Source organism: Prionailurus bengalensis, chromosome B1 (genome assembly GCF_016509475.1).
Source record: "Prionailurus bengalensis isolate Pbe53 chromosome B1, Fcat_Pben_1.1_paternal_pri, whole genome shotgun sequence".
NCBI lineage: Eukaryota > Metazoa > Chordata > Mammalia > Carnivora > Felidae > Prionailurus > Prionailurus bengalensis.
Window position 1 is genome coordinate 138,036,039 of NC_057344.1, and position 27,837 is coordinate 138,063,875.

Sequence of the window (27,837 nt, forward strand, 5' to 3'; positions counted from 1 at the left end):
TCCTATCCTTCAAGATTTACTTTCCATAGAATTAATTTACTTTCCCAACCCACAGTGAACCTCACCAATAGTTAATCCCTATTACATAGTATTCTGCCCACATTTTTTCTGTCTGCAAATATGTCATATCACATTCTTCTCCAGTTACCACCAGCATACCTCAAAGAGCTGGGCTGGGTGGTTAAACTCTTATTCCCCACTCTTAATTCTCAACACAGGCTTGACATGACTTGACCCTTTCCTTCATGTATGAATATTTATTCATGAATAAATATTCAGGGCTGGGATCAGGTTGAAGCAAACAAAGGGCGCATGGGTGCAAAATTTAAGATGCTCTTGGGGCACCTGGATGCCTCAGTCAGTTAAGCATCCAGCTCTTGATTTCAGCTCAGGTCATGATCTCACGGTCATGAGATTGAGCCCCACGTCAGGCCCTGAGCTGACAGCATGGAGCCTGCTTGGGATTCTCTCTCTCCTTCTCTCTCTCTGCCCTCGTCCCCCACTTGCACTGTCTATCTCAAAAATAAATAAAAATAAATGTAAATAAACAAAAGAAGACACTCATTCTTAGTGAAATTGCAGGGCTAAAGGGTATCTTCTAATTCCAATATATAATATATATTAATATATATAGTATATATACTGTATAGCCAAGACTATTTTCCAAAAAGGAGAGTACCAATTTATAATGCCACCAAAATCAACCAAGTCTATCCATTTTGCAGGACTTTGTCAAGACTACATGTCATCACTGTGAGGAAAAAAAGCACTGTGTCAGATTGTAGTTGGTACCTCAAGCATCTTTCAGTGGTATCAGCTTAAATGTATTGAACACTAAAATAGGCCACACATTATCAATGACTCTCTAATGACTGGTAGGTACGCCTGACTTCTCTAATTTTAGAGCTAAGGAAACCAAAGCTCATGTTTGTGAGGTGACTTTCAGAGGCCACATAGCTAACAAATGGCATGACTAGGATTTTATCCCATGTCAGCTCAGCTACAAACTATGGCTCTTCTTACTACATCAAGTTCAAGTTCTTTATGTCATTTTTGTACACATGTGCTTCTTCCTTCAGAAATACTTGTTCACAGTCTTTGGTTTCTGATTCGTAACTGAAGCCTTTCAGAACTGAGAGAGATCAGCCTCCTTCTCACCCACTGTGAGGTGTTTGAAATGGCAAATATTTCCCACAAGAACAGGGCTAATGTCAGACTATATGGTGAGAATGTGAGAGAGTTTGTTGTGAAAACACCAGAGTACACAGATTAAAGTCCATTTCAGCCAAATCCTAGCTGCCATCTACTAGCCATTTAACATCGCTGTGACTCAGTTGCCCTGTCAGTTAAATGGAGGTAGCCATTCCTACCTTACAGAATGGTGAGCAGAATTCAATAAATTAAAACATGCAAAGCATTTAGGACAGTGCCTAACACATAGTAAGCATTTCATCAACATTAGAGAAAACAAAAAAAAGAAGTCCAGAAAACAAAACAAAAAAAAAGAACGCAGAGAAAAAAGAGAAAGAAGTGTCTGATTAGGTGTGGAATTGCAGATAGCCTGTTTTCTCCCAAATGGTGCCAATAAGCTTCCCAATATAAATATGGCAATAGATATATGCTAGACCACATAGCATATTACTTGTTGTGTTAAAGGAAGAAAGTAAATTTTAAAAATTGGTAAGCTCTTCCAGGCATGTAAAACCAATCAAATTATACAATGAATCAAATCCTTTTTCCCCCTAAAAAGATATGTGATTGTACTTCACACAACCCAGGAGAAGGAACACACCTTTTGGGGCAAGAAGTATTTTCACTTTCAAGTGAATAGGAATACACCTTGCTGCCAGAATTACACTGGCCAATAAAAACCTCTGAATCAGTTCGTTGTACTATGTGCTGCAATAGAAACACACTTACTTCTCTGTCTCCACATATCTTTCTCTTCTAGTGAGATTCGCTCCCAAGCCACAAGACACTTCCTGCTCAGAACCTATTTCTTAACTGTAAGTACTCTAAAATTAAGCAATTCTTTAAACGTTTATCTTAGCACTGGGGGGAGTAGGGCAGGTTTTTTAAAAGTATTCGATTTAAAAGTATTTTATTTCTAGCATGCTGTAATTTGAGATTCAGCTGAAAGACCAATGTTTTCTTATCTACTTGGTTAAAACTTAGTCAAATTCAACAAGTATGTGCCAAGCATGTGTTACATGCCATGCTTTTCAGAGTAGTGTTAAGTTAGCCTTGTATCTTCATCAACATTAAACACATCCTGGATATTGTGCTTACTAACCTGATCGTTAATTTCATTCTTTGTGTTAATACGTATGCATGTTTACTTGTGCTGGTCTAATCTCTTTGTGCTTTGCAAATATTTTACTTGATCTGTCCATTTAAAATACTAGAAATCGGAAACGGAATTTTTTGGATTTAGCTAACGAATCATGAGAATCCTTGAATTTTTAGCATGAAAGTAAGAAAACAGACTAGAATGCTTCAAAATTAAATTCTGGTGCTTCACTTATATGTTTAGAAATGTTACCTTTCTCATCTTACATTTGACAGCTAATGAGGTGAGAGATTATGAAATGAAAATGTTTCAATTGAAGTGAAAAAAAAATCGGGGTGCCTGGCTGGCTCAGTCGGTGGAGTATGCAACTCTTGATCTCGGGGTTGTGAGTGTAAGCCTGACGTTAGGGGTAGAGATTACTTAAAAATAAAAGCTTAAAAAAAGGTGAAAAAATCAAAATTTAACACCAGTAAACACTAGGAAGAAGAGGAAAATCTAGGCAATGTACTTAGTCCCTGGATTGACTAATATTAATGGGATTAATGTAACATATTAACGCTATTGGCTAATATTTAATAAGGTGATAGGCTGTCTTCTCAAGAGCGAGGTGTTCCAAGGCGGAGGAGACAGGTATATGGTTAGTTGTAACTAAGACTAATTGGTGAAATTAGGATGTTTAAAATGTGAGCCAAACTCTGCAAGGTTTCCTGGCATTGAGGTCATTCTAAAGAAAGGACTTGTAGTCTCTTCAAAACTTGTGCACCAAGATTCCCTTTTCAATTCCTCCTGCCCCCATTTTTTCTTTTTCCTGAGTGGCATTTTCCTTCCCTCTCTGATCCTGTGGGATCAAAGATGGCACAAAACAAAACAGCTATGTGGTTACTCAGTGACGGGCAGAGCCGCTGGCCGTGGAGAAGAACTACAGACATCTCCTCGGTCCCCACCAAATCTAACACAACGCTTTACATACATTGGGTGCCCAATAAATGCTTGCCGAATTAGACTGGATGTGTAACAGAAGAGAAATGAAAAAGCCCGGGGCCACGGGTTGCAAAGTGTGCTCTGCAAAGCCACTAGCACTGTAATCTCCCACGATGTCAGGGTTCTGCACAGGCAGACAGCAGAGGAGGGAGTGGGGCTAGGAGGGAGCCTCGGGCAAGCTGGAGGCCCTGGCATAGGCTGTATCTGCCTGGAGAAATGGGTACTATTTTCCTAATTCTCACCTAGCTGTGTCTACCCAAAAGGGCCACCTTTTGGCACAGGGGTAGCAGCCCTGAGGGTGCTCAGTACGATTCCTCCATCCCAGCCCATCCTACCCGAATAACAATTTTTTGAGGCTAATGCCCAGCATTCTACCTGGTAATCAAGCTCTCCAAGTGGTTTTTACGCCCAGTAAGCATTGAGGACCACTGAACTGGGGAGACAGGCTTGTTGTAGATAAGGTCCCAGAAATTCTTAGCAAGGTTACTGGCACTAGAGAGATTTCAAGAAAGTTGTCTTTTGTTACCACCACCACCTCCCCCACCCCAAATACTGTTGATTTCTGATCTTGAATGGCTAGGGTTAAAAACTATTAGATACTTAAGGCTGAAGCAAAGAGGTTTGTAGCCCCTGGGGAGGCTTTGCATTTGTTACCGTTTTACATTTTATTGCAACTTAAAGTTCTCTAGACTTTTGAAATGATCTTTGAACCACAGAGCTGTGTAAGAGTGTGTTTGCTTTCTCCTCTCAGTTTTATAACTTTCAAGGAGGGTATTTCCTTGAGTAAGAAATCTCACCTGAGAGTTTACAAAACCCTTTTGAAAGTTAGCTAAATAGATCAGACGAATGTCTGGGACACTGGTTCCTTCTAGCACTATTCTTCTGGGCTGGGCTGGATAGAGCAGCCTTCCTCACTCCTGTAGGTAACCTTCAGCAGAAACGAACTTCTTTGAATAACAGGAGAAATCTCTTGAGGCTCAGTTATCAGTGCTAAAGTCCACGGAAGCACCTGGCTCCCCACAATTTCCCATATTTAAAAGAGGAAGTCAAAAGTAGTGAAAGAAACAAACCTAAAACTTGGGTGTGCTGAAGACTGTTTCCGCCACTAAACTGAGAAAGTAAATTTTGGCACAAATTAAGAGGCAGTCAGCATAGGGATATTTTGGATGAAGCTGTTTGCTACATAATGAATACACTGGTTGGACTTCAAAGGTACTCCGAGAATGTTCAGATCTTATGCTGCTAAAAGGGCTAATAGCAGCCAATTGGAATTCATAAACACGTATAGTATACACTGAGTGAAGACAGGTGAAGGGAAGGACAATTCTATAATTGCAGACAAATTTTTACTCTGCAATTTTCAGATTACTGTTACTATGTTAAAATCACAATGCAGACTTCTTAAAAGATAAGCGGGTTACATGAACATGTTTTTCCTTTGAGAGAGATTGTGGAAACATTCACTCACTCACCTGGTATTTTTTGAATGCCAGTTGTGTGCCAGGCATTGGCTGGGGGCTAAGGAAAAAAAACATACAAACGGCTCTAGGATAATCGGCATGACCCCTTTACAATTTTTTTAAATCACAGTGTTTGTTTTTTGTTTCCAAACTGGGTATTTCCTGTGTTAGTTATAAAAGAAGTAAATGGGGGCACCTGGGTGGCTCGGTCAGTTAAGCTTCCAACTCTTGATTTCAACTCGGTCATGATTTCATGGTTTGTGGGTTTGAGCCCCACATCAGGCTCTGCAGCCTGCTTGGGATTCTCTTGTCTCCTTCTCTCTCTCTGTCCCCTGCCACCTGCTCACGCTCTATCTCAATCTCTCTCTAAATAAATAAACATTTCTTTAAAAAGTTCCCCAGGACTTCTCTTTGAATGAATGAATGAATGAATGAATAGAAATAAATAGAAATAAGTGTTCATTGTAATTATGTAGGCAATACACGAATTTATAAAGATAAAAGTAAAAAAAAAAATCTATCAGTCAAGTACCCAGAGATAACCAGACACACTTCGTGGTATAGCCTCTTATATTTTTCTGATATTTGATTACTGAAATACCATATATCTATAGCTATATCTATATCTGTATCTATATCATCTGTATACACATATGCATTTTTTAAAATATTCCCCACAATGCCTCTTCTTCCCCAAATGTAGGAAGCTATCATGCCCAAATTTGGCTTCTATCATTTTAGTACTGGAGTTTGGGATATAGATAAAAACTGAGTCCTCATACTCTGGCAGTCTAAAGGGTCCTGCGAAGAAGGGCCATTGCTTCAGCGGGCATTAGCCAGTGTCTGACGCCCACCATCTCCAACTGGCATCACGCATTGCCTCAGCAAGATGGGGATTAAGAGAACGTGGTAGTGGGAATGTTAGAGGGCACCTACTGTGTGCCAGGCCCCATACTAAATTTTTGAAGTACATCAGCGAAAACAGACCACAGAATTCCCTGCCCTTGTAGAGCTTCCATTCCACACTGGAGGCTTACCTTTCCCAAAGTCAAGCTAATTATTGTGAAAGGGTGAGCACCTGAAAGGAAAGAATTGAAATTACTTGCTTTTTCATGAGATTGCCAGAAGGCAATTGTTCAGAGAGCTGCGGTTGCTGCCCATTAAGATAAAAACTGGGCAAGTGCACCGGTAGTAGAATCTGGGGCCCACCTAATAGGCATTAAAATCAGCGAGGCGTGTTACTTTCTTTCTGTCTTCCTTCCTGATCAGAAGGAAGCTGATCAACCCACACCAGCTGATGAAAACGTTTCTAAATGTATGTAAATGCCTAGTGAGACTGGGTGATTGCGGCACGCGGGGCGGCCGGCTGGCTGCCGGTGGAGGGGGCCGCTGGAGCACCTGTTCCAGTCCCCCCCCCCTCCCCCCACCTTGTGCTGGACCGCTGGTTCTGCGGCTCCGCGAATGCCCAGCCGCTGTCTCCTCCAGGCGCTTCCTGACCGCCGCGCTCCCTTTGGAGAAACCAGCGGGTCCCAGCTTCGCGGACCCTCCCCACGGCCCCGAGGGGCAGATGCCTGGAGCGGTCGGCCCCTCACGACGGCCAACCCTGCCCGTGGGACGGTGGCGGGTTGCCCTGGAGAATTTGGAGGCACAGGCAGGGGAGACAGCCCGGTACCTAACCAAAGATAGCAGAAGGCTGAATGTGGGTTGGAAAACACCTTCCTCTCTGGCAGGAACACTGCAGCTAGCACTCACCATCCTTGGTGGCGGGGTTGGGGCGGAAGGGCAGACCAGATGAGAAGCCCACCCCACACTCCGCACGGCAGAGCTGAAGCCAGCCTGCCCCCGCATCCGGGGAGGCCACCTAGCCCGTGGATCGCAACTGGGGCCAGGTGGGCTGTTTGCTCTAAAGAAAAAACAGGTGCTGCTGACGGGCAGGGAGGGTTTGACAGCTTGGTTCAGCCTGACACCGACCTGCTCTCCGCCTCCTTGACCTCCTCCCTTGAAGGGAGGCGACCACAGCCAGATGGTTCACTAAATTCCATCACTTCAAGATAGACGACTCCTCCCCACGTGGACACCCGCAAATAACAACCCCCCCCCCATGATCAGCCCCCAGGGGTTTGTGTTTACTTACTACAACATTCCTTCACGTTGTTTTCTTTGACATCCACAATCGTTAGCCTCTCCTTTATTGCCAAACAGCAGTAAAAGGCCATTATGGTATTTTTTTTTTATAAAGCAAAAATCAAAACCAAAACCACTTGAATGTATCTTTAATGTATCTTTATTAAGGGAAATTTAAAACAAGTTTCAACTATTCTGGATGCAGTTTACGGTATTTTCTCCAAAAAGGGAAATTCTTTAGAATAGTTCCTAAGAATAAGGGAGGGAAATTCAACAATTTTATAATGGCTGTATTTACTTTATGCATTACTTGAATTTAGGAATATATTTTTACAGCATTTGTAACAGATTGTTTTTATATTTTCACTGTAAATCCTATGGGGCTCCCTTCTTCCCGTATTCTTTTTTATGTTTTGTTTTGCTATATTTTGATAATTTTAGATTTGTGAGAAATGTTGCAAAAATAGCCCACAGAAAGACAGACAATAACAAACTTTGACCAGGACGTGCAATAATTGTAACCCTCGCACAAAATACAGCCATTTGGGAAAACAGTTTGAAGCAAGTCTTCAAAATGCTATACCTAGGTCAGCAGCACAGTGGTGAACATAGCTGCCTTCCAAAATGCTAAATATGGAGTTACCATTTTGATCCAGAAGTTCGAATTCTAAGTATATACCCAATAGAAATGCAAAACAAATGTCCACACAAAAACCCATACACGAATAGTAATCTAACAGCATTATTCATTGATAATCAAAGAGTAGAAACATCTAAATGCCCATCAACTAATGAATGGATAAACACAAAATGGTATATCTACATAATAGAATATTATTAAGCAATAAAGAAGTACTGATACATACTAGAACCGAGACGAACCTTGAAAACATTATGCTAATCAAAGGAAGTTGGTCACAAAAGACATACAGTCTTCTATATCCCCAGGGATATGTTTTAAGACCCCCAGTGGATGCCTGAAATTGCAGATAGTACCAAACCTTATATATGCTATGTTTTTTTCTTATGCATACATACCTATGATAAAGTTTAACTTATAAATTAGGGACAGTAACACATTAAAAACAATAATAAGGAAATCGAATAATTATGACAATATACTATAATAAAAGTTATGTGAACATCGTCTCTCAAAGTGTTCTTATACTGTACTCACTCTTCTTCAGATGATAAAAAAAAAACTTATGTGATGAGATAAAGTGAGGTGAATGACTTAGGCATTTGACTATCATTGACTTGACCATAGTTCAGAAGGAGGATGCTCTGCTGCCAGACTTTGGTTGACCATGGGTACCTAAAATCACAGATAAGGAGGACTACTATAGTCTATGGTTCCATTTACATGAAACGTCTAGAATAAGCAAACCAATAGAGACAGGTTAGAGATTGTTTGGAGCTGAGTGAAGTGAAGGGAAGTGGGGGGTAACTGCTAATGGATACGGGCAGATTTTAAGAGGTGTGTGATAAAAATATTCTAAAATTAGATTATAGTAATGGCTGTGCAACTATGGATATACCAAAATTGCTGAACTATACATTTTAAATGAGTGAATTTTATGGTACATAAAATATATCTCAATGAAGTTTTTTTTTTTGGTAAAACGCATATTGAACCCCTGTATACCCTTTACCCAGTTTTCCTGGTTCTTCATAGCCTAGCATAAATATTGAAACTAGAAAATTGATATTGATAAACTATTAACTAATTCATCTACAGATCTTATCCTGATTTTACTAGTCATCCTACTAATGTCCCAGAGGAGAGAAAAGCAGTCCTTGTCACCCAGGTGGCCCCAGGTGCCTGGTGCTGCCAGCCAGGGTTTGCTATTGCTGCAAGCTGGCCTGGCCTTCACACTATATTAGTTTCCGGTCTACAACATGATGATTCAATATTTGTATATATTGTGAAATGTTCACCACAATAGGTCTAGTTAACGTATGACCACACGTAGTTACAAATCTTTTTTAATTAGAACTTTAAAAATTTGTTTTCATGTTTGTTTTTGAGAGAGAGAGAAAGAGAGAGAGAGAGAGAGAGAGACAGAGCGTGAATGGGGGAGGGGCAGAGAGAAAGGGACACACAGAATCCGAAGCAGGCTCCAGGCTCCAAGCTGTCAGCACAGAGCCCCACGCAGGGCTCAAACTCATGAACCATGAGATCATGACCTGAGCCAAAATCGGACACTTAACCAACTGAGCCATCCAGGTGCCCCCTTTTTTAATGATAACTTTAAAGATTTATTCTCTTAACAACTTCCAAATATACAATGTGGTATTATTAACTGTAATCACCATGCTATACAATGCATCCCCAGGACTTACTTTACAACTGAAGTTTGTACATTTTTACCACCTTCCCCCATTTCTTCCACTCCCCATTCCTCCCCTCTGCAACCACCAATCTGTTCTGTGCATCTGTGAAGTTGGTTTGGTTGGTTGGTGTTAAATGTTTATTTATTTTTGAGAGAGAGGGAGAGAGAAAGAGAAATAGACAGAGAGATGGTGGGAGGGGCAGAAAGAGAGAATCACAAGCAGGCTCCATGGTGAGCCACCCAGGTGCGCCTGGTTGGTTGATTTTTAGATTCCACGTATAAGGGAGATCATACAATATTTGTGTTTCTCTGTCTGACTTATCTCACTTAGCATAATACCCTCAAGGTCCATCCCTGCTGTCACTCACACTAGGTCTTCATGTTTTTCTCTCACACGTCAACAATTTCACAGAGTATTCATGTCAGGTAAGGCTAGTCTGTAATCGTGATGGATCAAGATAAAAACACTAGCATTCCATAATCATATTTGAACACATATTTGAACTTTAAACATTATCCAAGCCTCAACATACCAAATGTTTTCCTTTCCTGGCTAATAAGAATGATTGCTGCTGCTTTACCAATTGCAGGGGGTAGCCTTGCACTAGTCAATGCTCCCTGTAGATAAGATTTATTAATATGCCCACTCATAGAATTGTATTACACTTTCTGGATCACCTCCATTTCCTTGATCCTTTTCCAAAACTACCCAACTGAAGTGTCTTCTAATGCCCTGTTACTCAGACACCCTACAGTCCCCGTGGGGTGCCTTCTCCCCTGCTATAAGGAATAAACTCAACTTGTCCAACTAGAGTTGTGTTCTTCATGATCTCCGGTTGGAGAGCATTGACGGTCCTTTTCTGTTCCAGGATTCATTTCGGGGTCCCAAAATGCATCTGGTCCCCATGTCTCCTTAGTCCCCTTCCACCTGTTTTTCATGATCTTGACACTTTTAAAGAGGACTGGCCAGATATATGGTAGAATATCCCTCCCTCTGTGTTTGTCTTGATACTTCATCATGAGTGGATTCTGAGTATGTATTTTTGGTAAAATAACACAGAAATGATGCTGTGTCCTTCAGTACATGATAATAAACAAATGCATGATGTCACTATGTCCCATTACTGATAATATTAATTTTGATTACTTGGCTAAGGTAGTGTGTCTGCCAAATTTCTCCACTATAAAGATGCTATTTTCTTCTTTATAATTAGTAAGTAGCTTTGGGGGATATACTTTGAGACCATGTAAATATCTTATTTCTCATCATACTTTCAATGCGTACTAGTGTTAGCATCCACCTATGAGTCTTGCCTTCAACAATTATCACTGTGGTGTTTGCCAGATGGTGATCTTGTATCTCCATTATTCCTTCTACATTCATTAATGGGAATTCTACCATAAAAAAGCACTATACCTTCCCCCTCATTTTAAAATGTATCCTTTTATTTATATCAGAGTGGAATTATGGGATAGTTATTTTGGTTTATTAACATTGCCGAAATTGTCCCAGATTTGGCCACTGCAAGAGCCATCAGATGGGCTCTGAGGTCCTGTCTCTAATCCATTCTTGAACCCTTTTTTGCCTTTTGGTCCTGCAACAAGATGTTCCAGTTTTCTGTTGTACTTTCCCTGCCCTAGCCCTGGAATCAGCCATTTCTCCAATGAACTCTGGCTCGTTTTTGTTGGAAAATGGCATTTTGAAACGAAGATTTGGGCGTGAGAGATATAATAAGTGATATTAGGTATCTATATCTGTGTGTGTGTGTGTGTGTGTGTGTGTGTGTGTGTGTGTGTGTGTAAATAATCATGAGTTTGTACCCCTGGTTCCTATCCAACCACACAGGATTCATAATAGCCCTCCTCCTTTCCTTATTTATAATTTCTTTCTCTGATAGTAAAAAACCTCAACCTCATTATCCACAAATATATTTATTTATTCAAGCCCATCATGGATATATATATATAAAGAAATTTCAGAATTGCTAACCCATACTCTTATGAAAAACAACTTTACTAACTAGGGTATAAATATTTGTTCTTTTTACCTTTAGTCTTACATTACATAGTCAAAACACTGATTTCTGAAGATGTTATGGTTACCTTTTTCTTCCCCACTCCTTTCAATGTGGTTCTAACATTATAATACAGGGGCATCTGGGTGGCTCAGTCAATTAAGCATCTGGCTTGGGCTCAGGTCACAGTCTCATGATTCTTGAGTTCAAGCTCCATGTCAAGCTCTGTGCTGACAGCACAGAGGCTTGCTTGGCATTCTCTGTCTTCCTCTCTCTCTCTCTCTCTCTCTCTATCTCAAAAATAAATAAATAAACATTAAAAAAAAAACAGAATGGACTCTTCCCATGGTGGTGGACTCTAGCCCTACCTCTCCTGTTTTTTTTTTTAATATTTTTTTCTTAATGTTTTTATTTATTTTTGAGACAGAGAGAGACAGAGCATGAGCAGGGAAGGGGCAGAGAGAGAGGGAGACACAGAATCGGAAGCGGGCTCCAGGCTCTGAGCCATCACCACAGAGCTCGATATCAGGCTCGAACTCACAGACTGTGAGATCATGACCGGAGCCGAAGTCCGACGCTCAACCAACTGAGCCACCCAGGCGCCCCCTACCTCTCCTGTTTTGACTCCCCTTTGTCTTCCAGTAGGCTCAACTTAGTTAGCTGGTGACTTCCTCATGATGATTGATGTCACCCCATCCCTACCATTCCATTTCCATTCTCCCATTCTTTTCACCTCATTTACTCTGAGCATAACACATCTATTCATTTCTGGTTTATTCCTTCTGTAATTCTTATTGTATATGTATGTTTTCTATATATTCCTTTATTTCAATTTTTTTAATTTTAATGTTTATTTATTATTGAAAAACAGAGAGAGAGAGAGCATGAGCATGGGAGGGGCAAAGAGAGAGGGAGACACAGAATCTGAAGCAGGCTCCAGGCTCCCAGCTGTCAGCACAGAGCCTGACACGGGGCTCGAACCCACAAACTGCAAGATCATGACCTGAGCCGAAGTCGGATGCTTAACTGACTGAGCCACCCAGGCGCCCCAATATATTCCTTTATTTCTTACATAAAGGATGTCAAACGACAGATACTCTTTTGTACATTGCTTTTTTCATTTAACAGTATATCCCGGAAATCATTCTCTATGAATTTATAGAGATTATCTTCATTCTTTTTTTTTTTTTTTTTTTTTTTTTTTTTTAGTAAGTGACTTGTTAAATGAGCCCTTACCCTGTGGGATCTGAGGCTATCTCCTGTAAACGATGTCAGAATTGAGTTGAACTGTAGGACATTTGAGCTGGTATTGCAGAATTGCTTGGTGTGGGGAAAAAATACCACACGTTTGGTGAGTAGAAGTGGACTATTCTGTGGGTAGACAGAAAACAGGGGAGGTTTTCCTTTACAGCTGCTAATCAGAAATAAATTCAAAACAAAAGGGAACATATAAAAGAAACAAGAGGGGAAGGATGTGTGTGCACACAAAAGCTTAGGCTTGTGGTGCAATTTTAGAGAAGCCTACTGTGTTCTGCAATTCACTACTTCTGACAATGATTATAAGTTGGTCATTTGTTCCCGTCTTGGGTAGATACAAGGTACCTATCTAAAAACAGTACCAATAACCCTGTTTTGCTCCCTTACTCCAAGAGAAGCAATTGTTCATTTGTCCAGTTCAGGCAATTCCTTCCCCCAGGGGCCTCCATCCTCTGGGGGGCAGAGATAGAAATTATCTTCTTCAAAGATCAGCCAGGATGGAGGGAGGTGGGCAGGGGATGCATTAAGTGGGTGATGGGTGATGGGTTTGTTGTGATGAGCACTGGGTGTTATATGTAAGCAATAAATCATTAAATTCTATACCTGAAACCAGTATTACCATGTATGTTCACTAAAGAGAATTTAAATAAAAACTTTATTATGTGCCTGGGTGGCTGAGTTGGTTAAGCGTCCGACTTCAGCTCAGGGCATGGTCTCACAGTTCATGAGTTCAAGCCTCACATCAGGCTCTCTGCTGTCAGCACAGAGCCGCCTTCAGATCCTGTCTCCCTCTCTCTCTCTCTCTCTCTCTCTCTCTTTCTCTCAAGTAAAAATAAAACATTAAAAAAAAAAACCTCTCAATCAATCAAAAATGTCAGCAAGCAACTTAATCTAAATTGTCACGCCCGCCTTTGAAGTAGAATGCACCAAAACAGGTTTCCATGAGCGAACTTGACTACTTACACCAACTTTTTCCTTTTCAGACCACTGCTATTTCAGACCCTGCATCGAAAATGCAAGCTCAGTCACCAATGGTCATTGTGACTCAGCCTGGATATGGTCCTGTACTCCAGAACTCCAACTGGCAGACAGGCCTGTGTGATTGCTTCAGCGACTGTGGAGTCTGTAAGTGCTAAGAAATTCCCCCTGTAATTGCCATGGGGGTGAATGATCAAAGGCCAAAGACTTCCCTCATCCCTCCCTTACTGTATAGTAAAGGTTCTTGGCTTATTACAGAGCACCTGGCATGTCAGGCAATGAATGGTAAGTTAAGAAAAAAGGCTTGTGCCGATTATAAGTTAATTTTTCTCCAGCACATGAAACAATAGTCTTACTTCTTATTTGTTTTTTACATTTTATTTATTTTTGAGAGAAAGAGAGACAGAGCACAAGTGGGGAGAGGCAGAGCGAGAGGGAGACACAGAATCCGAAGCAGGCTCCAGGCTCTGAGCTGTCAGCACAGAGCCTGACTCAGGGCTCGAACTCACAAACCGTGAGATCACGACCTGAGCCGAAGTCAGACGCCCAAACTACTGAGCCACCCAGGCGCCCCAGTCTTACTTCCAAAATAAGTTCTGGGGTTAAGATAACAGTAACAAAGCTGATGATTCTCACAATGAGTGGACATGGTCAAATGATTATAAATGGACCAGACATTAATTTAAAAGACACACTTCCAGTTTAACTTGATTTAAAAAAGAAAAGAAAAGAAAAAGGACTGTTTTTGTTATATATAAACTCGTTACTTTATAGCTACATTGTGCCCAGTACACAAGGGGTATTACTCATCCATGATTTCAACATGAGCTCAGAAAAGAATTATTTTAATTTCTGTATTTAGGTTTTTTATATACCTGAGAATAGAGCATTCTAAAGGCAGCCAGCTTCTGCCTTTAGAAAGAATCTCTGACTCTGCTTTGTTTTCTTTTTGTGAGATCTCTCTAAGTAAAGTTGGGGGAAAGTAGGTTTGGCGGGGGTGGGGGATGTTAGAGGTCAAAGACCTTAGTTCTCAACACCAACAAAGAAACAAACAAACCTGCCTACAAAAAAAATTTTTCTCTGGGGTTTATTTGCCTGCCTCAAGTCTACATAGTGTTCTGAGACAAGGAAAGAAAATACATTAACCTTTAACTTACCAGTGAAATTGAAATTTGGAATCAAGTTGACTCCTGAACAACCTAGGTTTGAACTGTGTGGTTCACGTACATGCAGGTTTTTTTACCGGATAGTACTATAACAGTGTTTTCTCTTCCTATGCTTTTCTTAACATTTTCTTTTCTCTAGCTTACTTTATTGTAAGAATATAGTATATAATACATATAACATATAAATTATGTATTAATCAACTGTTTGTTATAAGTAAGGCAATAGTAGGCTATTAGTAATTAAGTTTGGGGGAATTCAAAAGCTACACACAGGGGTGCTTGGGTGGCTCAGTTGGTTAAGTGTCTGACTTTGGCTCAGGTCCTGATCTCACCGTTCCTGAGTTCAAGCCCCATGTCAGGCTCTGGGCTGACAGCTCAGAGCCTGCAGCCTGTTTTGGATTCTGTGTCTCCCTCCTTCTCTGCCCCTCCCTCCTGTTCTCATGCTCTGTCTGTGTCTCTCTCCCTCTCAAAAATAAGTAAACGTTAAAAAAATGTTTTTAAGTTACATGCAGATTTTTGATTGTGCAGGGGGTTGGGGCCCCAACCCCCTGCATTGTCCAAGGGTCGACTGTACATTAAAAAGCGCAGAGAGAGGGGCACCTGGGTGGCTCAGTTGGTTAGGCATCCAACTTCAGCTCAGGTCATGATCTCGCCCTCTGTGAGTTTGGGACCCACGTTGGGCTCTGTGCTGACAGCTCAGAGCCTGGAGCCTGTTTCAGATTCTATGTCTCCCTCTCTCTCTGCCCCTCCCCCACTCATGCTCTGTCTCTGAAAAATGAATAAACCTTAAAAAAAAAAAAAAGCACAGACAGAAAAACTTACCTAGAAAATGGAACAGTGGTCTTGCGCATTGTCTTACTGAATGACCTGGGGTGATGACTTACACATCTTGAGACTTTAGTTCAACATCTGCAAATCATAGTAATAGTAAGACTACATTCCTAAAACACTCTAGAGATGAATATTTAAATCTTCCAGCCCCTAGTATTGTGACTCAAATAAATGAATTACAAGTTCTAAATATAAGCTTAATTGCTTCATGGCAGGATTTCTTAATTACAACCCTGACCACATCATTCTTCCTTCTTAAAATATTTCAGTGGCCCCTCATGACTTTCATAACCAACTCCGAGCACTCTCGTTTCATCATCCAGTCCCCAACCTGCCTCGTCCTCCAGCTTTATCCCCATCCCATCCAGCCATACTGAATGAACACCAGCCACGATTGGGGCTGCCATTCGTCAAAGCAAACTAATTTCAAACGCGGTGGGAACAGAGTGTAGTAACTTGTGCCTCTGGTTCCATGTGTCCAGGTCTCTGTGGCACATTTTGTTTCATGTGCCTTGCTTGTCAAGTTGCAGCTGACATGAATGAATGCTGTCTGTGTGGAACAAGTGTCGCAATGAGGACTCTCTACCGGACCCGATACGGCATCTCTGTGAGTCTCTTACAACACTGTGTCATTCACATATGCTCCCACCCTCAAAATAATCGCTCTAAACCTGGAAGCCATTTGATGGTGTCCATCACCTGAATTTGATTGGTAGGTGTTTCCCATCATGTGCAACCTCGTATTCAGTTGCTGTGGCAACAGATCCTTTGGGTATGTGACCTCCTTCTAGGTTTCTGTTAAAGACCCTAGAACATAGGCAGCTCTCATTTGTATGGATACCATACAATGGAAGGGGATTATTCAGAGCTTACCAAGCCCCAGGCACGTTACATATAGTTACCTCACTGAATGCTTACACCACCCCTGTAAAGTGAGTAGGTCCACATTTTATAGATGAGGGCTTTCAAGTTTTAAGAGGTGGAGTAACTTGCCCAAAGATACGCACCAGCAGCAGAAGTTGTCAATATTCAACTGTAACTTGCCACGCATACACATTCCACTCTACCACAAGCTACACTTTATGTAATAGGAGAATGTGTTGGTCAGGGCTTTCCAGAGAAACACAACCAAAAGGAGATATAGATGATACAGACGTAGAGAAATCTAGATGAAAATAAAGAGAGAGATTTTAAGGAATTGATTCATAGAATTCTGAGCGTTGGCAAGTCCAAAAAGCAGAGGAAGCTGGCAGGCTGGGAAGAGTTGCAGTTCAAGTCTGAAGGCAACTTGCTGGCAGAATTTCTTCTTGCTCTGGGGCGGTCAATCTTTTTCTATTAAGGCCTTCAACTGATTGGATAATGCCTATCCACATTACAGAGGATAATGTGCTTTACTCAAAATCTACTGATTTAAATGTGACTCTTGTCTAAAAAATCTTCACAGAAACATCTAGAATATATGGGCACCATGACCTAGCCAAGTTGTTACATTAAATTAACATCACAAAGAACAAATGAATAGAATACTTTAGTAACTTATTTTATTCCATTGAAATTATTTTATTTGTTCATTTAAAAATATTTGTTAGTTTTTTATCACAAAAATAACATATGCTATATACATAATTTTATGACAAATTCAAACACTGAACTGTGTGAAGTAAAACGTGAAAATCTAACCCCTTTACACACAATTCCACCACTCAGTGATAAACCCTATTAATAATTTGGTGTGCACTCTCTTTTAGGTTTTTTTCCTATGCCTGTAAGGCATACAAATATAGATTAGATGTAGCTCTAGCTATGGATGTGGACATATGGAGTTTGGGGGGTGAGGGACTCTTTTATTCTAATTTGTTTTTATCTTTTAAAATGGTGTCATATCATACTGTAGCTTGTTTTTTTTCCCACTTAATATTTGGTAGACCCCCTTTATGTCTGTAATACAGAGCCTTTTTAATGTGTTAATAGTATTCCACCATATAGATAATTTATTTAATCACTTCCCTACTGATGAAGAGTTAAGTAATATTACAGATTAAATAGTTGTTAATACGTATGCTTCTGTATAGGCACTGGTATTTTTGTGGAATAGTGTCTGAGATTAGATTGATAGACCTCAGTATCTGTACATTCAAAATGTGAAACTGTCAAATACCCCTCCAAAAATATTATATCAGTTTATAATCCATTAACATTATATGTGTGCCCAATACTGGATTTTTTTCCCTTTTTCCCATCAGAGAGGCAAAATGATATTTCATTGTTGTTTAAGTTTTATTAGTTAAGATCAAGCAAATTTTTTAAACTTCTTCGTCTTTTTGCATTTCTTCTATAAATTATGTGTACATATCCTTTGTGCATTGCTTTATTTAATTATGCTATATTGTTTAACATGAAGTTTATCTAGTTTTTTAAAGGCTTAGTCCATAATCAGCAGTTCCTGGATGGCTCAGTGTCTGACTTGACTCAGGTCATGATCTCGTGTTCCGTGAGTTCGAGCCCCACGTCCGGCTCTGTGCTGACAGCTCAAAGCCTGGAGCTTGCTTCGGATTCTGCATCTCCCTCTCTCTCTCTGCCCCTCTCCTGCTCTCACTCTGTCTCTATCAAAAATAAACAAACATTAAAAAAATTTAAAGGTTTAGTCCATAATCAAACTTTCTTTTTTTCTCTTTTTTTTTAGTTTGCATCCAAGTTAGTTAGCATATAGTGCAAGAATGATTTCAGGAGTAGACTCTAATGATTCATCCCCTACATATAACACCCAGTGCTCATTCCAACAAGTGTCTTCGTCAATGCCCCTTGCCCTTTTAGCCATCCCCCCACCCACACCCCTTTCACCAACCCTCCGTTTGTTCTCCATATTCAAGAGTCTCTTATGTTTTGTCCCCCTCCTTTTTGTTTTTAATTTTTTAATGTTTATTTATTTTTGAGAGAGAGAGAGAGAGAGAGACAGAGTGAGATCAGGGGAGGGGTAGAGAGAGAAGGAGACACAAGGTCCGAAGCAGGCTCCAGGCTCTGAGCTGTCAGCACAGAGCCCGACGCGGGGCTTGAACTCACAAACCGCAAGAACATGACCTGAGCCGAAGTCGGACGTTCAACCGACAGAACCACCCAGGCACCCCTCCCCCTCCTTTTTTTAATATTATTTTTGCTTCCCTTCCCCTATGTTCATCTGTTTTATATCTTAAATTCCACATATGAGTGAAGTCATGTGATATTTGTCTTTCTTTGACTAATCTCGCTTAGCATAATACACTCTAACTCTATCCACATTGTTGTAAATGGCGGGAGTTCACGCTTTTTGATTGCTGAGTGATACTCCATTGTATATATATACCACATCTTCTTTATCCATTCATCTGTCGATGGACATTTGAGTTCTTTCTATACTTCGACTATTGTTGATAGTTCTGCTATAAACATTGGGGTGCATGTGCCCCTTTGAAACAGCACACCTGTATCCCTTGGATAAATACCTAGTAGTGCAATTGCTGGGTCATAGGGTAGTTCTATTTTTAATTTTTTGAGAAAGCTCCATACTGTTTTCCAGAGTGGCTGCACCAGTTTGCATTCCCACCCTCAGTGCAAAAGGGTTCCTCTTTTTCCACATCCTCTCCAACATCTGTCAGTGCCTGAGTTGTTAATTTTAGTCATTCTGACTGGTGTGAGGTGGTATCTCATTGTGGTTTTGATTTGTATTTCTCTAGATAAACTAGATAAATATTTGATTTGATGATGAGTGATGTTGACCATTTTTTCATGTGTCTGTTAGCCATCTGGATGTCTTCTTTGGAAAAACGTCTATCCATGTGTTTTGCCCATTTCTTCATTAATTTATTTGTTTTTTGGGTATTAAGTTTGCATAATCAAATTTTCTTAATGCTCTTTAGGAGTCTGAAAAATTAATAACAGTCTGAAAGTGAGGTGCCTGGGTGGCTCAGTCAGTTAAGCGTCCAACTTGAGCTCAGGTCATGATCTCACGATTCGTGAATTTGACCCCCATGTCGGGCTCTGTGCTGACAGCTCAGAGCTTGGAGCCTGCTTCAGATGCTGTGTCTCCCTCTCTCTACCCCTTGCCTGCTCACACTCTGTCTCTCTCTCTCTCTCAAAAACAAATAAACATTTAAAAAAATAACAGTCTGAAAGTAAAAGTTATTTGGTTTTAACAAAAATTTGGAAGATTGGAAGAAAGAGGAAGAATAAGGCATTCTAAAGACTTTATTTTGTATGACATTGATAGCTATGCATAATTATTTTCCTTTTTTTTTTATTTTTTATTTTTTATTTTTTTTTAATTTTTTTTTTCAACGTTTATTTATTTTTGGGACAGAGAGAGACAGAGCATGAACGGGGGAGGGGCAGAGAGAGAGGGAGACACAGAATCGGAAACAGGCTCCAGGCTCTGAGCCGTCAACCCAGAGCCCGACGCGGGGCTCGAACTCCCGGACCGCGAGATCGTGACCTGGCTGAAGTCGGACGCTTAACCGACTGCGCCACCCAGGCGCCCCTTATTTTCCATTTTTAAAAAAGCAACTTTATTGATGTATAATTGACTTATAATAAGCTGCATATATGTAAAGTGTGTGATTTGATACGTTTATATACCCACGATACAGGCCCATGAAACCATCCTCACAATCAAGGCAGTGAACATATTCATCACCTCCGAAAGTTTACTCATACCCATTTGTAATTCTTTCCTCTTTCCCCTCTTCTCTTCCCCAACTAACTGCCAATGTTTTCTGTCACTATAGTTTGCATTTTCTGCAGCTTTATATAATACAACTATACAGTCTATACTCTTTTATCTAGCTTCTTTTACTCAGTATGGTTATTTGAGATCCATCCAAGTTGTGTTATGTACTCTTAAAATTTGTTAAGAGGATAGATCTCATGGTAAGTGTTCTTAACACAATGAAAATAAAATTAGTGGAAAAAGAAAATATTTGGATGGGAAATAAGCACATAAAAAGATGCTCAATATCATTAGTCATTAGAGAAACATAAATGAAAAGCACAATGAGATACCACTACACAACTAAGGGAATGACTAAAATTAATCAGACCAAACCACAGCATTGCCAAATATGGAGGAACTGAAACTCACATGCACTGCTGGTAGGAATGCAAAGGCATTTTCTTAAAAAGTTAAACACACCTACCATTTGAGCCAGCCATTTTACTCCTGGATATTTACCCAAGGAAATTTATATCCATACCAAGACTTCTATCAAATGTTCAGAGCAGTTTTGCTTGTAACAGCCCCAAACTAAAAACAATCCAAATATCCCCCTGCAGGTGAATGGATAAACAAAGTGTGATATATCCATATAATGGAATACTACTCAGCAATAAAAAGGAATTGTTGATACACACAAAAACCTGGATGAATCTCAAGATAAATATAATTTTAAGTTGGGGGTAAAAAATGAAAGGAAATCACTAATCAGATAAAAATTAGTGGGACGTCTAAAGGGAACGAAAGGAATCAGGAAAGACCTCTGCAGCAAAAGGAAGAAAAGAACTAAAAAAAAGAAAAAAGACATTCAGTGAATACCAAACATAAAACAATTGGCTATCCCATGAGTGAGAGAAATTTAGATTTTTCTGCTGTGCTAACATATCTTTACCTTTTGTTTACCCTTTGTTTAAGTGTGTCTTAGGGAATCTGATCTCTTGGAAGATAAGTGAAGAACGGCTCCAGTACTTCCCCCTCTCCTCTCCTAGGGCCCAAAGCCCACATCAGAGTCCTCTGTTAAGGTTATCTGCATGCTGTCTCCTGGGGCAAAGCCACAACAGGTGGCTCTGGACTGGCCCCAGTGCGCAGGCAGGCTTCAGTTAACTTCACGTCTTCTGCTCCCTGTTCTTCCTCCTGAGTTTCCAGGTTTTTGAGTTCACTATTTAGCAAATTCCCTGCCTGTGACCCTGTTAGGTTTCAGGTTCCCTACCTCTGTTTTACTTTCTCCATCAGTGTAATCCTATCTGCTTCCTATTTCCAAAAAAGTACTCAAAATTTCTGGCCCACTAAATAACCCCACTCCTGTTTTCTAGTTTGGCTTTAATTTACTTACCAAAGCTCTGCAAGCACATAGTTTTTTTAGATTATCTAATTTTGTTTTAAGTTTATTTATTTATTTTGAGGGGGAGGGGTAGAGAGAGAGGGAGAGAGAATCCCAAACAGGCTCCATGCCATCAGTGCAGAGCCCAACTCAGGGCTCAATTTCACGAACAGGATCATGACGTGAGCTGAAATCAAGATCGGACGTTTAACGATGGAGCCAAGCAGCTGCCCCAGATTATCTACTTTTTGTTAAGAAAAACAGTAGTCCACAAACTTCTCTCCCCTACTGCCTCAGTCCCAGAACTCTGTGTTTCCCTCCGTATCTCCAAATCATAGACTGTATTGCTACTTTTTGAGTTTTAAGTTTGGGGCATTGTCTATAGACCTCCCACTCTGAAAGATGAGAATTTATTTCCCTTTCTTCTCCTTCTCCACCCTCTCCCTACCCCAGTCCTTCCAATATTGTTATATGTAGTTTGGGCTAAATCCATATTTGGTACTTACATTATGAGACTTCTGTTAGCTCTTCAGAGTTGCGTCATGTAGTGAACAAGATTGCCTTTCCTATTAAACTTTGTTTTCCTGGTCTTAATAATTCTTGGCATTTTCATTAGTAATTCTCCATTTAGCCACGAGTAGTTTTCCACTGACTTTACCTCCAAAACTACTCTTTCCCAGTTTTATAAATTTCTTTTCAACACATTCAACACATTGGACATTCTATCATTTTTATCTTCTTGATGAAATCACTCCCTGACTTAAATTACCCTTTGAACTAGTTGCCCTTCATTTCTGATGCTTAGATCTCACCCTGGGTTCTCCTTCACCATGAGCCTGGAGATTTCATTAGCTTCTTTCTTGGGTTAGGCTCCTGTTTCATATATCCCACGTGTTCCTCTTTCTAGGTCTCCTCCCTCATTGTGATGGAGGTATCCTCACATAGCTTCCTGAGACAGGGGTGGGGTGTGGGAAGCAAGAATTTTGAGATTTTACTTTCTGAAACTCTTTGTTTTTTCCTCTTACAGTTTGGTTGATTGATATCTTCTATTTTCAATATTACAAAGTATAGGAAACATTCGATGTCATAAAAAGAGGAGTTATACGGAAAAATCAATTAACATTTTCCTAAACGTATCCATCCAAACTCTGAATTCCAAGGATCGGTTCCTTCTGCTTCTCTTCAAAGTGTCTTGAAAATCCACAAGTTCTAACTTCCTAATAGGTGGATTTTAATTTCTATTTCTTTTATCTTTTCAACCAGGGATCCATTTGTGATGACTATCTGGTGACCCATTGCTGTCCTCAGTGTTCTCTTTGCCAAATCAAGAGAGACATCAATAGAAGGAGAGCCATGCATACTTTCTAAAAAAAACCTAATGGTAGGTTCCAGAAACTGTGTTTTTTAAAAATATATATACTGAAGGGCTTTGTAAATTAGCATTATTTTGAGTAATGATTCAATAATAACAATTCTTTATACCTTTCAAATGTTATCTTCACATAAAGATTGATCTTGGTTTCCTCTTATGAAGAAAATAGCTGTATTAGGTTACTTGGGCCACCATAACAATATAGCATAGAGTGGGTGGTTTACACAAGAATTTATTTCTCACAGTCCTGAAGGCTGGGAAGTCCAAGATCAAGGTGTGGGCCAATTCAGTTCCTGTGGGGGCTCTCTTCCTAGCTTACAGGTGGCCACATTCTCACTGTATTTTCAAATGGTGGAAAGAGATCAAGCTCTGGTCTCTTTTCTTATGAAGACAGTAATCCCATTGTGGGGGCTTCACCTTCATGACCTTCTTTAAATCTAATTATCTCCCAGAGGGTCTGCCTCCTAATACCATCACACTGGGGGTTAGGGTTTCAACAAATGAGTTTTGCTGGGGGCACAAACATTCAGTCTATAGCAATAGCTTTATGTTTTGAAATCATATTTTAGTAAATAAAGGGATGGTGACTTTTCTAGACTTCTCAGAATTCTCTTGATCCATTAATGAAGAACTTACCACTTGTAAAATAACAGAGTGTGGTGAGATACAAAAAAAGTAGAAAATAAGCCCCCTACTTAGACAAATTGACAAAACAACTTGGTAAATAACTACAAAGTAGTAGAACAAATGAAAATTACATGCTTTGTAATATTTGAATTGATTGCAGCATAAAGCATCTATCAATAATGAGGTGAGTTTAAGCTGGAAAATCCTATTGGGAAAAGTGAACCCTGAAAGTGGTGGTTATAGAATATAGAATATTTGAAAATGCTATATAGAATCTGAACTTCTGACAATCAATCAACTCATTTCCAACTAATTTTTCCAGGATGCTCAGAATTAGCTATTGAAGATGTAGTAAAGTAGAAATAAACATGATTTTGTCAGTCCTCTACAGAATGTATTTTGAGTATGGGGAAAAAAACGTTAATTTTCCCACTCTTAGTAATACGTCACTTTCTTTTTCAAGGGAATGCGAACTCTGTATAGGTTAACAAATATAACTCATGGAGAATATATTTTAAAATATCATTTATTTAGCAGATAATGTATCAAGTACCTAGTACAATGCAGGACACTGTTAGGTCCTATGGGGAACAAAAATAAATAAGCTGGTCTCCTTGTCTTTAAAGACTTTATACTCTAAAAGAAAGGATTAGATAGCCTTTAAATAAAATGACAGGTTTGACTAATGACTTTAGACCAAGTGCTATTTTAAGTTCAGAGGAGGGAAAGATCATATTCTACTGACATGTGTAAATGAAAGTTTCTTGGGGGTATCTGGATGTCTCAGTTGAGCAGCTGACTCTTGGTTTCAGCTCAGGTGATGATGTTATGTTCATCAGTTCGAGCCCCTGCGTTGGGCTCCATGCTGACAGAATGGGGCCTGTTTGGGATTCTCTCTTCCTCTCTCTCGAAAGAAAGAAAGCAAGAGAAAGAAAGAAAGAAAGAAAGAAAGAAAGAAAGAAAGAAAAGAAAGAGCGAGCAAGTTTCTTGAAAGAAGTGGTTTTTTATTCTAAAGTGAAAGTGAATATCAAGGTCACAATAGGAAAGAGATGGCACTGAAATTGTAATAGTACAAGGATTTAATGAAAACTACTTACAATAAAGGTGTGGGAGGGAGGTAGAGGGAAATGACCAGGGATGGTGTTGGAACCTAGGCTAGAAACAGTTAAACTATATCACCCCTTAGGGGCACCTGGATGGCTCAGTTGGTTAAGCATCCAACTTCAGCTCAGGTCATGTGGTTCCCTGGTTTGAGGCCCGCCTCAGGCTCTTTGCTGACAGCTCAGAGCCTGCTTTGGATTCTATGTCTTCTCTCTCTGCCCTTCCCCAGCTTGTGCTCTGTCTCTCTCTCAAAAATAAATAAAAACATTAAAGAATTTTAAACTGTCCTCAGAGGAGGCAAGGAAGGAGAAGTTACTTGAAACCCAAAGGAGTGAGCTGTGAGAAGGAGAAGGCAGCCCTGAGAGGAACAGTAACCTCTCACTAGAAAGACAGGAGTAGCCTGGGGCAACCTCATAGGAAGGAAGTAGTCAAGAGAAAAAATACCCTGATCTCACTTTCTGATGTCCAGTCTAGGCTTCCCACTGGCTGAACCCACAGGAAGGCAGAGGGCAGGAAAGTGGTGCTGCAATATACAGGTCAGCCTCCCAGAACATAGAGCAGGGAAGACAAGGATGAAAATGGATCAGATGGGACAAACATTAAAATTTCTGACACAAGATGTGGCTTTAATTAATAAAAATGGATGTGGCTTCTTTCTGTTTTTTCTTCAGCATTTTCACTCAGTTGCATTTTTTTTTAATTTATTTATTTTGAGAAGGGGGGGGGGTCAGAGAGAGAGAATCCCAAGCAGGCTCCAAGCTGACAGCACAGAGCCCCACATGGGGCTCAAACTCATGAACTGTGAGATCATGACCTGAGCTGAAATCAAGAGTCAGATGCTTAACCCACTGAGTCACCCAGGTACCCCTGGATGTTGCTTCTAATCAGCAGCAGCATTCGGGAAACTGTAGAAGCAAAAAAGGGAAAACATCTTTGTGAGTGTAGGTCCACTCAACTTGGTAGGAACATATAAGTAGGAAAATAATGAGAAATGAAAGACTTATAAGTGAGTTGGGCCATGGCATTTAATGTACTGAAAACTGGGCTGATGATTTGGCCTTTGATTTGGTAAGCAGTGGGGAGTTACTGTAGGCTTTATGTAAGGGGGTAACATCAATAGAGCTATACTTTAGAAGAATTAATCTGATAATGGTATATAGCACAAACTGGACAGGATGAGGTCAGAAGCAAACATGTGGAATTAGACCAGTTTAACACTGTTTATTTAAGTAAACACATGAGACAGGTTGGATGAAATATATACCCACACATACATAATGAATCCTAACATCTGACCTATTTCTTTTAACCCCAGAGAAATTATCTTACTGAATCAGTGGGTTTGAGGTAAAATGCCTTGGTGGTTTTGACTCTGGTGCATCACCTTTGACCCTACATTATTCATCAACAGTGAAACTTTAGATATACAAACACCTGAAATGGGAGAATCAAGAGACAAAGATCAAAGAAGAACATGATTTATGTTAAGAATAGGTTGAAAAGGGGTACATGGGTGGCTCAGTTGATTAAGCGTCCTGCTGACTCTTGATTTTGGCTCAGGTCATGATCTCACGATTCATGAGATCGAGCCCCAGGTGGGGCTCTGCACTGACAACGCGGAGCCTGCTTGGGATTCTCTCTCTGCCCCTCCCACCCTCAAAATAAATAAAGAAACACTTAAAAAAGTAGGTAAACCAAGGGGACATAAAAACAACTGAAAAAGCTCCCAATTGTGAACACTGGAACAACTGAGGCAACAAAGTAAAGTGGCATTAGATTATAAATGGAAAGATTATAGCCAAAATAAAATATCTATGAGTCATACTTGTATAAATACATGATTACACAAACAAATAAATGGGGGGGAGCAGACGAATTTTCCAGAAGTACGGAAGAATTCCAAACAATGTAAGTATGTGTTCCTCCCTCAAGGCAATGGAGTGTAACTCCTACCTCGTAAAAATGGGTTTGCACAGTAACTTCCTTTCAAAGACTATATATGAAAAGGATGAAAAAAGAGGAGCCTTATAGTGGAGAAACCTGACAGAACTACTTCAGCCAAGTGACCACAGTGAACCTCATCAGTGATAAGTCATGTTGATAGCATGTCCCCTTGAAATGATGTGATGAGAATGGCACTCTACCTTCGAGGTCTTCTCTCAAAACCCCGTAACTCCAGTCTAACCAGGAGAAACACATGGGCCAAATCCAAACTGATGCATGGGTATTCTGCAAAATACCTGACCAGATCTCGTCTAAACTGTCAAGGCCATCGCAAACAAAGAAAGTCGAGAAACAATCACAGTTTAGAGAAGCCTGTGGAAACATGACAACTGAATGTAACGTGCTGTCCTAGATGGGATCCTGGAACAGAAAAAAGACATTAGGTAGAAATTGAGAAATCTAGCTAAGGTATATACTTTTATTAATAATATTATGTATCAACATTGGTTCATTAGTTGTAACAAATCTACCATAGTAAGATGTTAACTGGTAGGGAAACAGGGGCAGGGGATGTAAGAGCCCCCTGTACTATCTTTGCAACTTTTCTGTAAATCTAAAATAATTCTAGGGCGCCTGGGTGGCTCAGTCGGTTGGGCGTCCGACTTCAGCTCGGGTCACGATCTCGCGGTCCGTGAGTTCAAGTCCCGTGTCCGGCTCTGGGCTGATGGCTCAGAGCCTGGAGCCTGCTTCCGATTCTGTGTCTCCCTCTCTCTCTGACCCTCCCCCGTTCATGCTCTGTCTCTCAAGTAAATAAACGTTAAAAAAAATTAATTCTAAAATTTAAAGTTTATTGAAAATTAAAAAGTAGATTGAGGAAGCTCAAACCTATTCTTTGTGTATCCCTTATAGGTGAAAAGCTCTCACTGAAGCAACTAAAACCAGCAGGCATACACCTCTTCAGTTTGAATCCTTCTCTGCCTTTTGCAAATGAAATATGACAGATATGCCTAATCACAATCAATGGGATAAAAGAATGGAATTTTGATTTATTTTAAATGAGTGTTTTTGCTTAGTTTTGCTAAATGGTTCAGCTTAGCTTCTCCTTGCTTTCATATTATTAAATTTTCTGGCTTATGAATTTTGTGTTACATTTCATATATGAACAAAATAAAAGATTTTACTAACAAGATACTATATGCTTCCTTGCTGTCAATGTCTTTAGGTCATTAGTTCATTTTAAGGGTCCATATCATCTTTTTTTTTTTTTAATTTTTTTTTTTTTCAACGTTTATTTAT

The 27,837-nt window shown here is 40.0% G+C and overlaps 1 protein-coding gene across 1 annotated transcript; it reads left to right on the top strand.

Moving 5' to 3' along the window:
- The first annotated feature begins 1,878 nt into the window (after positions 1-1,878).
- LOC122478711 (placenta-specific gene 8 protein) lies at positions 1,879-27,732 on the top strand. Its single transcript, XM_043572293.1, has 5 exons — positions 1,879-2,006; positions 13,444-13,585; positions 15,918-16,042; positions 22,761-22,878; positions 27,451-27,732. The coding sequence occupies exons 2-4, from the start codon at positions 13,474-13,476 to the stop codon at positions 22,863-22,865; spliced, it is 342 nt and encodes a 113-aa protein (XP_043428228.1). The 5' UTR covers positions 1,879-2,006; positions 13,444-13,473; the 3' UTR covers positions 22,866-22,878; positions 27,451-27,732.
- The last annotated feature ends 105 nt before the right edge of the window (positions 27,733-27,837 follow it).

Excerpts from the sequence above, each read along its gene's own strand:
- LOC122478711 (XM_043572293.1), top strand. The coding sequence starts at position 13,474 with ATGCAAGCTCAGTCACCAATGGTCATTGTGACTCAGCCTGGATATGGT. Across the intron at positions 13,586-15,917 it reads CTTCAGCGACTGTGGAGTCT|GTCTCTGTGGCACATTTTGT; the intron begins GTAAGTGCTAAG and ends CCATGTGTCCAG. Across the intron at positions 16,043-22,760 it reads GGACCCGATACGGCATCTCT|GGATCCATTTGTGATGACTA; the intron begins GTGAGTCTCTTA and ends CTTTTCAACCAG.